The sequence below is a fragment of the Ischnura elegans genome, chromosome 3 (assembly GCF_921293095.1).
Source record: "Ischnura elegans chromosome 3, ioIscEleg1.1, whole genome shotgun sequence".
NCBI lineage: Eukaryota > Metazoa > Arthropoda > Insecta > Odonata > Coenagrionidae > Ischnura > Ischnura elegans.
The window spans coordinates 1988700-2004754 of record NC_060248.1 but is presented as its reverse complement, the minus strand read 5'-3'; the positions used below and the strand labels follow the sequence as shown (position 1 = coordinate 2004754).

At 38.9% G+C, this 16055-nt stretch overlaps 1 protein-coding gene across 5 annotated transcripts in view; it reads right to left on the bottom strand.

Annotated features, from left to right (window-relative positions):
- Nucleotides 1-16055, bottom strand: part of LOC124155324 (major facilitator superfamily domain-containing protein 6-B) — a 186506-nt gene that overhangs the window by 120975 nt on the left and 49476 nt on the right. For all 5 annotated transcript variants that reach the window (XM_046529046.1, XM_046529049.1, XM_046529048.1 and 2 more), the window contains one exon: nt 6754-6890. In XM_046529046.1, the coding sequence (XP_046385002.1) occupies nt 6754-6890 (137 nt within the window). The remainder of the gene's footprint in view (nt 1-6753; nt 6891-16055) is intronic.

The following is a 16055-nucleotide window of genomic DNA, read 5'->3' as shown; positions in this document are numbered from 1 at the left end:
GCAGTTGACGATTTTTAAAACCAATCTAAAAACAACTATTGTGTCACCCAGGACCTTTTGTCGCTAATCAAAATGACAGGCAAATGCTCCTTGAATGCCATTTCGTAGCTAGCTGAGTTTATGAATGATAAATCATTTTAATTTGAAGTCCTCCGAGGCATTAGCAGCTACGTGAAAGTCTTTAAAAGCCTTGAAACCTGACCCAGGTTTTCCTTCCCTGAAAAGAATGAACGAGAATGCATTCTTTTCCAAAAGAATACCGTCTCGTCAACACTAAAAACTAGTTGAGGGGGAAAGGAGCCACTTTCAATCACAGCTTGGAGTTCATCAGAAAATGTTGTGGTGACTGCACTATCAACACTTGCAGATTCACCTGATATCGCCGCACTGAAAATACCTGCTAGCCGTTTAAATTCTGGAACCATCCAGAGCTTTCACTAAATGTCTCGGAGCGATTACCACGATTTTGTATTTTTGTATAGATTCACAATGAACTTTCCGTATGTGTTGACCGCTTGGTTGAAGATGGTGCGGCTGAGGTCACTGATGTTTTAACTTCGTCTTTATTCAGAATGAGGCATTGTGAGTTTTAACTTCAGCGCAATATCGCTTTGACACTCTCCATTTTCAAATCAATTGACGACCTCTTTCAATTTCTCTCCTAGGTTTATGGTTTTTCTTGATAACTTCTTGACTTTTCTACCCGCATTCCTATTTTTTGCCATTTTCTCTTGGTTTTTACTCTGTATGGCTCTCTCTATATCACCTTCCACTGCTGAACTGAATTCCTGAGATGCAGAGGGCCTACGACTGCTGGGAGGGAATGAAGCCATTGTGTTTGAGACTCTATAGCGGACCCTTTTATGTGTTGATGCTATTCATACACAACTCAGCCACCGCTCCATTTCTCCCCCGTGAATACCGATGACCTTGACGGCTTTAGCGTAGACCCTCTACCTGGAAGTCAATCACCCGATAACCTATGATGGCAAAACTTATGTCTCAAACTGTATTGTTTAAAAAAAAACTCATTTCCACTAGCTCCACACTTAATTGATGATCTAAATTAACTATTGTCATGCTGTTAAAGAGACAAGATAAATTACTTTGGTAGGCCGGCTATATGGACCCAATGAAAAGTGATGCTTTAGGCCATTGCACAGCAATGGATTCCAATTAATATATGAGCAAAAAATAAGCTTTGAGGCAAGCAATACCATTAATATGCGTAAAATGATAGCAATTTCATGTGTACTTAGCGCAAGTTCACGTTTTATCATGAGAACGTTCAAGTTTTTTGATTAGGCTACACTGCGTTCCGATATTTCCCCGAGGAACGAATTTGTGCTATATAGAAATTGCGCTATACGAGGCATGGGTGTAGGTATTCCCTTTGCTGCAGCTGCCTGAGATGGGCGGCACTCTGCTTTCAAGATTATTTTATGATTAGGGTGTCCCCTGGGGTGCACCACTGCAGCCGGATGTGCTGGTGTGGTTGGAGGGGGGACGGAGAAGAAGCGAGGGGTGGGAGTAGCATTTAGTCGGTCCGCTAGCAAGAACTTGGAGGATAGCTTTCTTTGGATTGCCAGCGGCACGTCAAAAAGTTCGGGGTGGAATGAGGAAAGACTTCGCTGATACGTGTCCTTTTCGGGTCATTGGGGTAGAGCTGAAGTAAAAATGGATGTGGAAGCAGAGAAGAATCAACCCACAACTTACTCATAACTCTCTTCTGAATTCAAGCCAATAACATATTTTTGCAATATGATGTGCTCAAGTTAAAAATGAATATATTAAAACTGTAAATATTAATATTTGCAAGTAAACATCTTACAAGAAAAAGAGAAAAGGATCTTTCAAAGAATATTCTGCGAAAATCTGAAAATTATGCAAATTTTCATCGCAATAATAATATTTTTCATTTGGTGCTAAATTGTAACATTTCCAGTAAATTATTAAATAATATTTATTGGAAATATGTCTTTTACCAATGCTATAACAATAGATTTAATCTATATTACAATTTACAATGCATAAAATAAAAATCTATAGTACAAAAAATATATACATAATAACATTTATGTCTGCTTGTGAAACGGAGAGAGGCACTTCGGGACAGAGGGGAGGAGAACCCTCAGGGCAAATGAATGAATGAGGTCTCTTTCCTACACCCGAGAGTGTAACAATGCTTGCAACGTCGATATTTCTTTCTGCCACCTTTCACTTGGATCAGTTCAAGGAAATGGGATTAAGATTTGGAGGGTAAAAGTGGCCTGGGGTAGGGAATGTGGTACGGAAGAATAAGGGATCACTGATAGACGGAATTTATAATGGGAAATTTTTGTCGGAGGGTCAACGGTAAAGAAAAAAGCTGTTCACCAGAATATGGTGAAAGATATGGATGCCTGACTTTTTATACCATTTTAGGGGTTTCCTTTCAATCAGATAATATGACATCATTTGATCAAAATGGTCTATTCCGCCCATTGACTCGTTGTACTTCACAACGGCCTCAGGTTTAGGAACAACCATATCTCCTCCTTGGATCGGCACGTCGACCATGTCCACACCCTCCAAGTTCGGAGTTGCCGGCCCCCGTGTACACTAGAAATCTTAGAACAAACCCAGAAGGCTCCGTCAGCATGTACATCTTGATTCCGTACTTATTCTTCTTGGATTTCATATAAATACAAATGGCAACCTACCCCTCCAAAGAAGCAAAGACTCGTCAATGCAAAGCTATTGGGAAGGAATAATTAGGGAATCAATGGTGGAGTGAAATGAATCTAAAAGGGGATGGATTTTGCAAAGGATACCATCAGGCACTGGATCATCTGGGCCGGAGTTTGGTAAAAAATGAAGGGCATGAAGGCAAGAAACTCTTCATAGGTCAATTGTTTCCAATTACTAATCCTTGCTTTCAGAGATTCATTTGTCTGCATATGATGATTAGCAAATCCGTTTGTCTGATCAATGATGCTATCAAGCAATTGATTGATTGTTCTGGATGTTTTTGAAGGAGCAACATTTCTTGCAAGTAGAAGTGCAGTCACAGTTTATTAAGTTATCCCCCTTGTGAATAGCATTATGAATTTCCTAGAAACTTAGAAGCTTTTGCACAGTCATTTACAAGGTTTCCTCAATGATTTGCTGGTTTCCATCAAAAGTTGGTATAAATTTCTGGAAAAAGAACAATTACATATTCACTTTTGCCAAAATTCTTGATGTACGTTTCAAAATAAGTGATTTCCAAGATTCAAATAAAGTTGAGATGATAAAAAATCAGTTGGCTTTAGAGATGACTAGTCTGTCTAAACAAAATCACCCAACAAAAACAGATACCTTAGGAAAGGCCCATCTGAAAATAGCCAATGTAGAGCAACAACAATCAATGTGGGGAATATGTTCTGAATACAAAAGCTGATTTTGTAAATGTATTTGATACGTTCCTTTTCACTTATACAATCAAGTGAAATAGAAGAATAGCATTTACTACGCTTCGTGCAATTCTAGTATTTGAGGTACTCCAAATTTGAGATATTCGAATATTCAATCCAGTCTAATATATTCATTTGGAGATATAAGTCTGTATAAACCAAGTCACCCAATGAAAACATATATCTTAGGAAAAGGTATCTTAAGAATGCCCATCTCGATACGAGACGAGCACGTGGGTGGAGAAGAGAATGATTTTGAAGCAGATTTGGACGGAGGAGGAGAAGGCAGCCTGTTGGGAATAGGAGACGGGAGGGGAGATTTTCCAGCACCAGGAAAAGGTGGTCAACCTCACGCACTTCACCAGCAGCTCTTTCCACTACATCAGCAACAGAAGGCGAATTAACCAAATAGCATGAGCCACCAGGAGAATCTGTTTCTCAACGACAACGGACCAAAGGCCTGATAAGTGCTGTCCCAAATCCCGATTCAAATCCCTAACAGAAGAGACACTTTAATGAGAGGTCCCCATCAGTGCTACTTACGTATTTCAAATATACCCCCAGTGTTCAAGAAGCCACCCCAAGGAGCGAAAAGCCGTCACTCCCCTTGCATCGAGCTTATATTTCCTTGTTTCCTTCCCATTCTCTTTGTCCCTCATTTGTGGGCTTGCGAGTGTGTGTATGATTTTTTTGCATAGTATTGTAAGGATAGGGAGAGTATTTCATTTTTCTTGTAATTTATTATAATTCATATCGTCAAAATTCATGCACTGTTTTACTAACAAATATTCATTCAATGAAGATTTAAGAGTGCATTTAAACCATGTATAAAATTCAATTGTGACTATACAACTATATGAAAGTAAATCTTTCTCTATTTTTGTGCTTGAAATTTTTTGTTTTATAATGCCATTATGATAAGCTTTGTTTAATTATTTATGCTGACATGAGAAGTGTAAATCATATGTTTTTTCAGTGTCTTTTATACAACTTGAGGTCAAATTAAATCTGTGTCAAACGAAAATTTCATGTCAGAATTTCTCTTTTTTTCAAACGCACCAGTCATCGGAAGGTCCCAAAATTCCCCTTTCACCCATTTTCCTTCTGTTCTCCCTTTTTACATCCTTCCATCCAGGTGCTTTGGGATATATCCCGTGCGTCCCACGCCTCACCCAAATTGCCCTCAAACCCACCCACTTCTCCCCTTGAACGTGCGACCTCACCCCACCCCACCTCTCAGCGCCATTATACCTTATTTCTCCGAATATAGTGCCCCCCCTTATTTTGAGACTTCAGTTTCAAGAAATAATTTTAAAAATGCGTTTGAATATAGCCCCCCCCCCTTTACTTTAACCACGGACATTTTTGGAAAAAAAGGGGGAACTATATTCAGACATATACGGCAATTATCGGCCAAGAAGGAAAAGGGGGCGAGAGAGAGGAGGTTATATTCCCATTTATTTATACATTCATCAAGTGAAATAGAAGAAAAAACATTAGTTTTAAAAGCTTGGTGAGCAATTCTATTATGTATTTGAGGTAATATTCAAATATTTGAGCAATGATTTAATATTCGCATTCGATATTTGAGTTCGAGAAATCTGCCATTCGACCCATCCCTCATCATACCACATTTCCCTGCTATGGCAGCACAGCAACAAATAGCTCAATCTTCTGCAAGTCATTCAGGGGAAGCTGTTTTAAAGTTCTCACTTGTTTCCTCGGAAGGGCCATGGTCCAAAGACGAATAAAAATAAAACTAATAAAAATGAAACTGGACTTCATTGAACCTACACGGAAAACACTCACTGGTTTGAAGTCAACCCACCCTGGGGAGTACGGAACCATTCGTACGAGGTGAAGTTCAGCACTGATGCTATCGCATACGGCTTATGAAGAGCCAACTGGAGAAGGTGAAGCATGATCATATGACTGTGAATTTTTTTGTCCTAAAGAGAAAGCAATTGCCTTTCCCACTCATTACACTTGTACGCAGTTAGCTTACCCACTCATTTCCAAGTAGAGTAGCACCAGATAGGCAGATAAATTCAAATTGCTAGCAGGGAGAAACAAAATATCCTGAGAAGATATCCCTTTGTCAGTAACTCTGACAAGTGAGACTTATAGCATAACTCATAAATTGTAACTTGATACCCTATTTTCGTAAAAAAAATTCCACATCAACTGCAGAGAGCCTCACCTGCCAGGATATAAAGTGTCGCCAGAAAGTGAAGTCTCCATCATATTTTTCTATTTCCTCACTGAAAATGAGTAAATAATGACAGAAATGTGCCATGTTTGGTCTTATTCTTTTTTGAGTTATGTGCCCATTACTGATATTTCAGTATAATAAGGGTATAATACCAATTGCTGATAGTCATTGTTAGACACCTTTTGGGCTAATAGGTCTTGGACTCATGCTGCAGTTGACCTCCAGAAATGGGGAACTTTGAAGGCGGTAAGATGAAAAAGGTCAGCGGGCAAGAAAGGGGGAGGCGTGAAAAAAGGTTTCTTTTGTTCTCGTGTACCTAGATGTTTTCTTTTGAAGCTAAGGTCTTCCTAATCAATCCATGCACGAGCTGGAATCTTTTGTTTGATTTTGGAGAAAAGAAAGCTTAGAGAGGGGAGGCTAGCGCTGACTGGAGGGGGATAGCAGATCTTGGGAAATGTGCTTATGTTACTATCCCACGGCATAGAGCTTCTCCCTAAGGTAGTTTCATCTCGTGGGGAAGATTCAAACTATGTGCCTGATGTTATTAGCCATAAACGACACATTGCACGTATTTAGTCTCATTTTCGTCAAATGATGGATGTGGGAAAATCATACGTCGGGCTCAGGACCGCTACTATTCGACAATAGTATTCGAGCTATGATTAACTATTCGAATTCGATATTCGAGTTCGAGAAATCTGGTATTCAACCCATCGCTAGGTTCTAATGCTTCTTCATTTTGATGATGTTATTTTTAATTACGGTTCTTAATGATGTTATTGATGCAAATTATTTCATTAAATTTGAAGTAAAAACTTGATTTTAAAATGTATTTGGTATACATATAACTATTTATTTATATATTCAACAAGTGAAATAGATGAATGACATTTAATATGCTTTGTGAAATTCTAGTATTTGAGGTATTCAAAAATTGAGATATTCGAGTATTCGAGCTATGATTTCCTACTTACTATTCGAATCCTACTTACTTACTATTCGAATTTGATATTCGAGCTTTGCTATTCGACCCATCTCCAATAAAGACGAATCCAAATCAGCTGGTGAACGAAAGAAATGAATGAGAAGCATGACAGACACACTCACCAGAAGAGGTAGTAGACGACGAACCCATCAAGGGCGCCACACACGGCTGCAAAGACGAGGAAGACAGCCACGTTGGGCCGGCTGACCAGCGAGCCTACGTCACGCAGGATGCGCTCCGATCGTGGCAGTGGTGGCATCTATGAGTGAGAATCAAACAACTCTTTGCTCAAAAAGGAAATGATTCTGCTGTCAACATTTTTGTTTTTGTTGTCCAATTGTTGCTAAAGACATTTCGCCAAGTTGCTCCCACCACTTACAAACAGTTCAAAAGTGCTGTTGCCACAGTATTTGAGCACCATTATAACTTTAATAAATAAACTTATGAAAAATCATTACTGATTTCCATTGATGTCCTTGGCATAGGGGTACCATGAGACTGGTAGGTGGGGGGGACAAATCACAGGCAGCCCAATCATACCTTTTCACTCCCAATGTAGGAATCTATCTTTAAAAAATTACCAAGCGTAATGATTCCTTCAAGTTTTAAATAGAACTTTATTCAGCTGTACCTGCATATGTAGCTAGCAGTGCTTACAATTCCATGTCTACAGAGAGCATTGAGAGCAGCTATTTCCTCAGCCATGATTTTTGGCACAAATGAATTTACAAAACGGTTCTATTTAAGGACATACATGAGTAATTGTTGATTCATTTATAGTAAAGGGTCCCATTATTTGAGGTGCTGTTTTTGCAAAATCAGGGACTTAAGCAGTGCCTTTTCCATGTATAGCAAAATTGTTAATGAGACAATAAATTTTGCTGATATTCAGGGAACATTTCCTCTCATTTCATGTTAATTTCATCACAATTGACTGATTAATTACCATGAAAGAGCACTTGAAACATCTCATTTCTTTTGGTCATGGCACCCTCTGATCATACAATGACAGTGTCCCACGTACTGTGGCTCCACCACTCCATGATAGATTTCTCTCATTAGATTACATAAACCCTTTCTCTGTCATGAGCGCTGTCACCCATCAGCGTGTTCGCACGGCATACGCAATTGCAGCTGCTGCTTTTCTTCCTCCCCGCCATGCTCTTCCTTCTTAACACTTTCACCGCATGTGACAGGTACGTTTCCAAAGAGTGAGCAGCAGCTAAAGGGTTAAAGTTTCCAGGAATTTGTCACAACCCTCTCTAACCCAAGCTGATAAGAATCCAAATTCAATTGGGAAGAATTGAAATTCTGAGTTTTTAAAGAAGGAGCGAGCTTCTTCTGTTACAAGGGGAAATAAAGCTTTGTGTACTCACCAAGATTAAAGTGTAGAATTAGGAGGAGGGGGATTGTGGAACATCAGACCACATGACAAATTGGAAAGATTTACATATTCATAAACCTTCGTCCCATAACTGGTCAATTTGTTTTGGGTGATGGCTATGCTCTAGAAGTCAGAGATATATGCACATTAAAATTAGAGATCTCCAGCGAATGTGGTGGTATTGATACTGATTTCTCAGATGTACTGTACATATCTGACTTGAAGGATAATTTACTCTCACAAGGAATGTAAGACAAGAAAAGAATGAAGTTCTCATGCTACCAAGGTGTAAATGAGATACCTGATAACAGAAAAATATTTCCTGAAAGCATTTCTTATCAGCAATTTACATAACTACAGTGGGAGGAGTCAATATTGAAGATGTCAAGGTTATTTAAGAGGCTAAGAAAGTATCTTAAGTATCCACTATCACGTGGCATGATAGACAATGGCATCTGAAGGAAGATGAAATGAAGAAAATTCCTTTGGATAAAAAATGTGGAATTGATCGCTTTGATTGTGATACTTTTAATGCACGAAAAATGAAGAGGCAAAAATTTCCATACATAGGTGGAGAAGACACAAGCAAGGTCCTGGATGGAATTCATTCGGATCGTACCACCCTTTCCATCAAATGCTAAAGGGAAGGATTTTCAGATCAACCGTCGATTTTAATAAATCCTTTGTCCTATGTCCTTGAGATCACAACGGCCATGCAGTGATGGCCGGAAGCACATGAGAACAACTGATGATAAAGTAAGGGATGGTTAAGTATCAAAGACAGCTGTGATTTCTTCATATAAAAGGAAATAATTCCCCAAGGGACCAAAGAATAGTTGGTAACAGCAGGGATTTTGTATCGTCCAAACACTTACAAGTGGGGAAATTTACAATGGCAATCGTAGGAATATACAAAGGACCAGCAACTCCCCTCACAACTGGCACCTTTTCATTACATATGTAACTGTCATATGCAAGTTTGACTGAATTTTTAAATTTGACAGTGCATCATTGCATTGTTATAAAATGAGAAGAAAACAAAATTTGGAATGAAAGATCAGCATCATCAAAAGGCAGCGATCCTACGATTGGTTTTGAAACAGCGCTCACTCTCTTCCACTGGCCATTTCATTGTGACACATTTCTTCTCCTTGACATCCATCATCCATATCCTGCCCTATACTAGTACATATAAGTTATTCAGGGCCATCCCTTGCCCTTCTTCCCCTCCACCTGTCCTTCGACAATTGTTTTCATCAGGTCATCATCCCTCTTAATGTAGCCAACTAAGATGATTCATCTTCCGCTTAAGGTTTTTAGAAGAATTCTCTTTTCTCCGACACCTCTCATCATCATTCTTCTGTTTCGCCACATTTCGATTGCTTCCACTCTCGACTCCTTTGCTGCTGTCAACGTCCAAGCAGAATGAGCAATGCATCAGAGAAAAATAGATTTCAAAGTTTCAAAAATATTTACAATGTTAGCAGATAGGCAATAATGAGATGAGCCATCACGGAAACTGTACATATGGTTTACGTATCTTCTGCTGCATATCAAGTTTTTCCTTCAACTCATAGGGTATCCTAAGTGGCAAAATATGTAGCACAAATCAGAGAAATAATTCATTACTTTATTACTAATATTACATTCATCTTCCATTTCAACCCTAATTATTTTTTGAATGTTCTCCTTTGAAATTGGAGGGTACAATCTTTCACAGGAATGACAAGAAATCATCCAGACTAAGGTGGAAAACCTTGCTCTTCCGTGAGAATACGTTTCGCTCACCTTCAACAGCCACACCTGCCTTCAAAATAAAGTGTCCACTGCACCTGCACTAGGTATTTCCCAGAGACCATTCAAAACCCAATCAATTTTTCCTTTGAAAACACAGAGAGCAGTCCCACAAGGGTGGTGGATGGGAAGGGAAGAGTGCCATGATGATCGCTCCCTGGTGATGAGGTATTTGATCCTGCACATGTCCACCACGGAGCAACATGGAGTCCTGCGCAATTGTAAACACAAAAAAATCTCCTCTGCTCCTCACCCACTCCGTGAGAGCTCCTTGGGCGCCACAATCTCCGACCCCCCTCCTCGAAGCCATCCAACGCAGCAAAGTCAAACCAAACAAGCATCCCTTGTTGACTCTTGCCGAGAGAGGATGTGTCGTGTCTCTCTGTGCCCCCTTCTAACCAACTAAATACAACAGCATAAATGTTATTATGTACTACCTGACAGTGATGACAATCTTGAATCCCTTGAGGAGTTCACTGTTGATAGACATGGCATTTGTTTAAGGGAATGGACAGGAGTTGATTGCACCCAAATTCAATCATTTGTGATGGAAGGTGGGCATATTGGGGCAATTTCAAGGCTGACCTGGGGGGGTGTGCTTGAATCATACATAACCAAGGACTCACCCGGAAAATTTCGATACGGAATGTGATTTGGTGTGCTTGAAATGCTTGAGATGAGATTTTGCTCAGGATCTGCTGATTCCGTGCCGGAATGAAAGTCGAGTGGTCGTAGTTAGGTGAGATTATAGTTCCGTGTTGAAATCTTGAACAATATGGCGGATGTTATGGTTTATTTGCGGTTTATGAGAGAATTAGAATAGGAAGAAGGTTTTGGAAGAAGGAGATACTTCAGGGAAACAGAGGATTCGTTCAATGTGAGCGGCGGCGAATTCAAGAGCCTTTTTTGTCTCTCAAAGGTATTGACAAGAGATTTGATTGAATATCTCACAGATGTCATTCCGGAGGAATATCCTCATCGCTTCCCGTAGAAACCAAGGCGAGTAACATTTTTTGCTGCAATTCTATCAGGGTAATGTGCCTATGAGTAAATTTTATTAACAAATTAAGTCCCTTCATCTTGAATTCTTTGAGTTTCCTAAATTTTAAAAGCATATTCGTTGCCATAACTTCAGGTTATGATATAATTTCAGATTTTTGCCCTACATACGCAGCTGCGCGTATGATGTACATCCAGAAACATTATGTTAATTTTCGAAGACCATATAAATTAACATATAAATGCTCGAATGTACCACTGTACGCGTTGAAGAACCCGGCACGAATATTGAATGTCTGTGTGCTGTATATGTTGTGGTCAACTGTGTTTCCTGTTGCTGCTGAACAAAATCAAAGGATTCACTTGAAGGTACATTTAGTAATTTTTGGTCGCTGAAAGTTACTTGGAAGAGTTCTTGTTATTTATGTTTACCTTCAAAGTTAACAAATGTGGACTGAATCAAAATAACGTATCTACAATGGACAGAAGCCTAATATTCACTGAAAGTTGTGACAAAAAATGCCTTTTTTGGGTTCAAGGAGTCTAGATTAATTAATAAAATGCTATTGCATACTGTATTTCAAGTGGTTCAAATAAAAAAAATCTTATATAATCTAGAGATTTCATTTAATTTAACCTTCCCCAGTAGAAATCCTAATTTATTTTTACTCTTTTTAACCCTGCTAGTATGACTATACTAATTTTAAAGAATATGAATAGGGGATAATTACACAGGTTAATATTTATGATTATTAAGAGAATGCAATTTGAATGGAGGTACACAAATTAGTTATTAAACGATTTTAATTTCTCCGGGTGAATACCATTGATGAACTCTTTCATGTAGACGATTCTTTGATGAATTGATCTTGGGTTCTCAGCCAGGTGAAATTGAACTTTCAAAGAGTAACACGATCTGGAAGATGGGAGACAAGTCGTCTCTCGAAACGTCGGCTTATACGACAGCATTAACCTGGCTGAGAACCCAACAAGAATTCATCAATTTAGTTATTGGTTATAGGAGAGGTATTCATATGAAATATTTCAATGATAGAACTCAATTATTATAGTAACCCCTCAAGCGTGACTTTAAATGCCCGTGGTCGTTCTCTCAGCGTGTGCAACACAGCGTTTGTGTCGTCCGATTGCCATGCCTCAAGCGTGCGCGACACACCCTATGCGTCTGAATGTTTCATTAGGTATTCCAATCTCTGAAGCTTCCATGTATGTACTTTTAGTGAGTATATATGTGAGACACATCTGCCTGATATCGTTCTGTGCCCCTGTGTGGTCTGTGTTTGCGTTCTTGTATTTTTTAGAATATTTTTTTCTAGCTGATGTCAGGAAAGAAACGCTTCCTCTAGGGTCAGCGCCTGGTGGATGCTAATGAAAGATATCCTTCCACTCAAGCTCTGGTTATGTGCTTTCTTAGCGATTGTGTGTGACACGTGGGGATGCTGAATGCTTTCGTCTCTAGTTCATTATCATCTGCTTCTCTGCCTCAACGTTTCCTTTCTCTTTCATTGAGGCAATGATAGTGAAGGCATGGTCCTTCCAGGCATTGTCACTCAACGCCTCACGGAGCCTCAAAGACCGGCCAGCATCCCCGCATCTTGGTATCTTATTTACGACGTTTGAGGCTAAGGGTTGGGGTGTTTTCATCCCTACGCTTGCTTTGGTGATTTTTTTTTTTAATTTTTTTCGGCCTTGAATCCACTCCATATCTGTACCCCTCTTTAATTGACCATGGCTTCTAGCTCGCGTGAGTTGTGCGATGAGCAAGTGCTTGACGCTTTGGAAGAAGAGAGCGCAGGATGCTCAGATACTACTTCGGAAATTTCAATTGGATACTCTCTGGATTCCAGTTCCGAAGAGAGCGAAGGACCTTCTCATTTTTCTGTGAATCGTCAAGAAAATAATTGGCAAGAGATCGACAGTGCTGACCCTCCTCAACCTTTTGCGTGTGAATTAGTGGGAAAACAAATATTTCCCGTTCCGCATATAGATGATCCCTTGGCATATTTTGAGTTATTTTTTGATGATGAAATAATTTCAATTATAGTGACTGAGAAAAACCGCTATGCAGCACAGTTTCTTGCTCATGAGAAAGAGAAAATTACGAAGCAAAAAAAAATCACACTTCCAAAAGTGGGTCCCCACAACTCTGGGGGAAATAAGGGTGTATTTAGGTATACTGATGTTGATGGGAATTATTCAGAAACCAAGCCTCAGAATGTATTTTAGCAGAAAGCATTTATTAGAGACTCCATTTTTTCCCAATGTAATGAGTGAGCAAAGATTTTCATTGCTCACCAAATTTCTCCATTTTGTAGATAAGACGATAAGAAGATAGACCGATGAGGAATTTGTAAAAAAGGATCCAAAACTGTATAAAATTTTACCAATTAGTGAATATTTGAAAAATAAGTTCCAAAAAGAGTATATACCCGGTAAGGAAATCAGTGTAGATGAGTCTTTGTTGTTGTGGAAAGGTAGACTGTCGTGGAAACAGTATATTCCCATGAAAGCTTCCCGGTTTGGGATAAAATTGTTTGAACTTTGTGACTCCGCAGTGTATTTATGGAATTTTATTATTTACTGTGGCTCAGGGACGAAATTGGGCTGTGAAATCACAAAGGACACAGATCTTTTTTCAACTAAAGTTGTTCTAAGTTTGTGTGAGAAACTATTAGACTCTGGTAGATGTGTTTGTATGGACAATTTTTACAGTAGTCCTGATCTTTTCCATAGGTTAGTTCAGAGGACAACAGATGCTGTTGGAACCGTGAAAATCACGCGTAAAGGTATGCCAGTAAACCTCAAAAAGAAACTAAAGAAAGGAGAAGTTGTTAGTGCAAAGTGTGGGAAATTGGTTGCTTTGAAGTGGAAGGATAAACGCGATGTTGCATTGCTGCCTACAAAGCATTCAGACCAAATGCAACCCGTAAGTCGAAAGGGCAGGCTAGAATGTGTGAACAAACCTATATGTGTAACAGAATATAATAAATATATGGGCGGTGTAGATTTAAAAGATCAACTTTTAGAATCGTTCCTGCTGGAAAGAAAAAGGACAAAAGTGTGGTACAAGAAATTATTCAATCACTTAGTTAATACGGCTGTGTTGAACGCGTACATTTTATACCGTAAGGCTGGTAATAACAAAGATCACCTATCATTCAGAATGAGCTTAGTGAACAAAATAATTGCTAAGTATCATGGACAGAATTTAGAATAGCGCAAAGGACGGCCCTCGGATATCGATACGGAATGTACGCGATTGACCGGGCAGCATTTTGTTCAACAAAACCCGAAAACTGAGACATTAAAGGTTGGAAGAAGAAAGTGTGTTGTGTGCACAAAAAACGGAAAGAGAAAAGAGACAAGATATAGATGCAAAAACTGCCCAGGAACACCCTCACTCTGCTTAGAACCCTGTTTTGAGCAGTATCACACACAGGTCAACTATTAACCATTGGATAAGAGGAGCAGGAAAAAGTTAATGGGTCTGAAAATTGTAAGTACGTATTAATAATTATAAAATTTAAACAATTGTTTATGTAATATATTTTTTGGATTTTTTTTGCATAGTGATAAGATTCAAAAAAATATTTTACTTCATGTCTGCACAAAATCTGAAGTGCCTCTAAATTAAAGCACCCTGGGTGGTTTAAATGCCTACGATTAAAGCACCGTATAGGGACGGAATAGCGAGGATGCATATGCTGTGTCGCACACGCTTGAGGGGTTAAACACAAATAATCAAATACAAAGTTTGACAACTAAAAATTAATTTTGTCGATCTTGGCCTCAATATTTACTAGTTTTAAATCCTCCCTTTCCAAGCTAAGTAATTTTGCATTAAATTTTTTTGTTTCCTCTAATTGCTTCGCTTCGGGTAGAATACTTTTTTTCCTCTAGTAACAGTGGCTTCTCTGAAATTCTTTTAATTACTCTACACTGGTGTTGGTATCTGAAATAAAATATTTTGTAAACAATATAATATTTATTAAAAGGGCAATGAGGGTTTTTAAGTTCATAATGTTAATCTTTAGAGTATTTAAATAATTAAATTATATAGTATAATATGATTTTACACTATTAATAGCAATGTCAGAATAGTATTAAAGTAATAACATTGTGTATAGCGAATTATTATACAAAGGACAACTTTAAAAAAACCTCACCTCATCAAAAACAATCACCGACTCATTAACATTGAAATAGCCGTGTATTGCATTTGCACTTATTATATCAGTCACCTGCCTCTGGAAATATTGAGCTACTAGAATCCCACTCGCAGTGTAGATTATGTATATCTTTTGACAGGGCGGCTGCTTTACCCTTGGAAGCATATTTATATATATCTTGCCAAAACTGTAAAGAGATATATCAATCATGATACCGATACATTGTTCCATTCACAACTATTAAAATTATGGCCAAACAAAAATATGCGTAACGCTTCATTAACCGAATCTATTTTATTATTTATGCAGCGAACAAGTTATAGCACTTACAAAATTGTGAGAAACCGTGTCGATGATTCGTGGCTGAAAATGATAAGTATATACGTTGCGATACATACATTCATTCAATTTTCATTCTTTCCTTTCTCCACTCCTTCCATAACCTCATACATTTTTTAAGTTTCAGCTGGTTTCAGCGTCACCTCCTGCCAATGCATTGCTCCATCTTTGGCAGTAAAATTATTTTTTAGTTTTCCATTGTTTATGCTTTCATTTTCTGAAAAGTAAACACTGACTCCTTGCAACCTAAACCTAACTCCTTGCAACGCTTGTATGACGCATCCACTAGAGCCTGTAGTCCCCTCGCTCACTGGCTAATCAGCGCCTGATCATCAGCGAACCTTACCGATTTGAACATCATTCCACCCACTTCCACTCCAGCTTCCAACTCTTCCCACGCTTCCCTTACCATCTCTTCAGTGTACACGTTAAAGAGCAGCGGCGATAAAGGACAGCCTAGCCTCAAACCTCGGCTAATGCTTGCCCACCCAGATTCTCCGTCCGCTACCCTCACTTGCGCAGTTTGGGGCATATACAGATTACAAATCAGCCACCTATCCCACCAACCTACAACCATTCTCTTGAGAAGATCCATTAAGTCTGAGGTTTCAGGCGAGATGGAGTGGAAACGTGACATAATGAAAATGAAAAAGCAGGAGCAATTTCCACGATTTTACATTTATTAATACTACCGGTTTCGCTTTTCAGCATCATCAGGTAC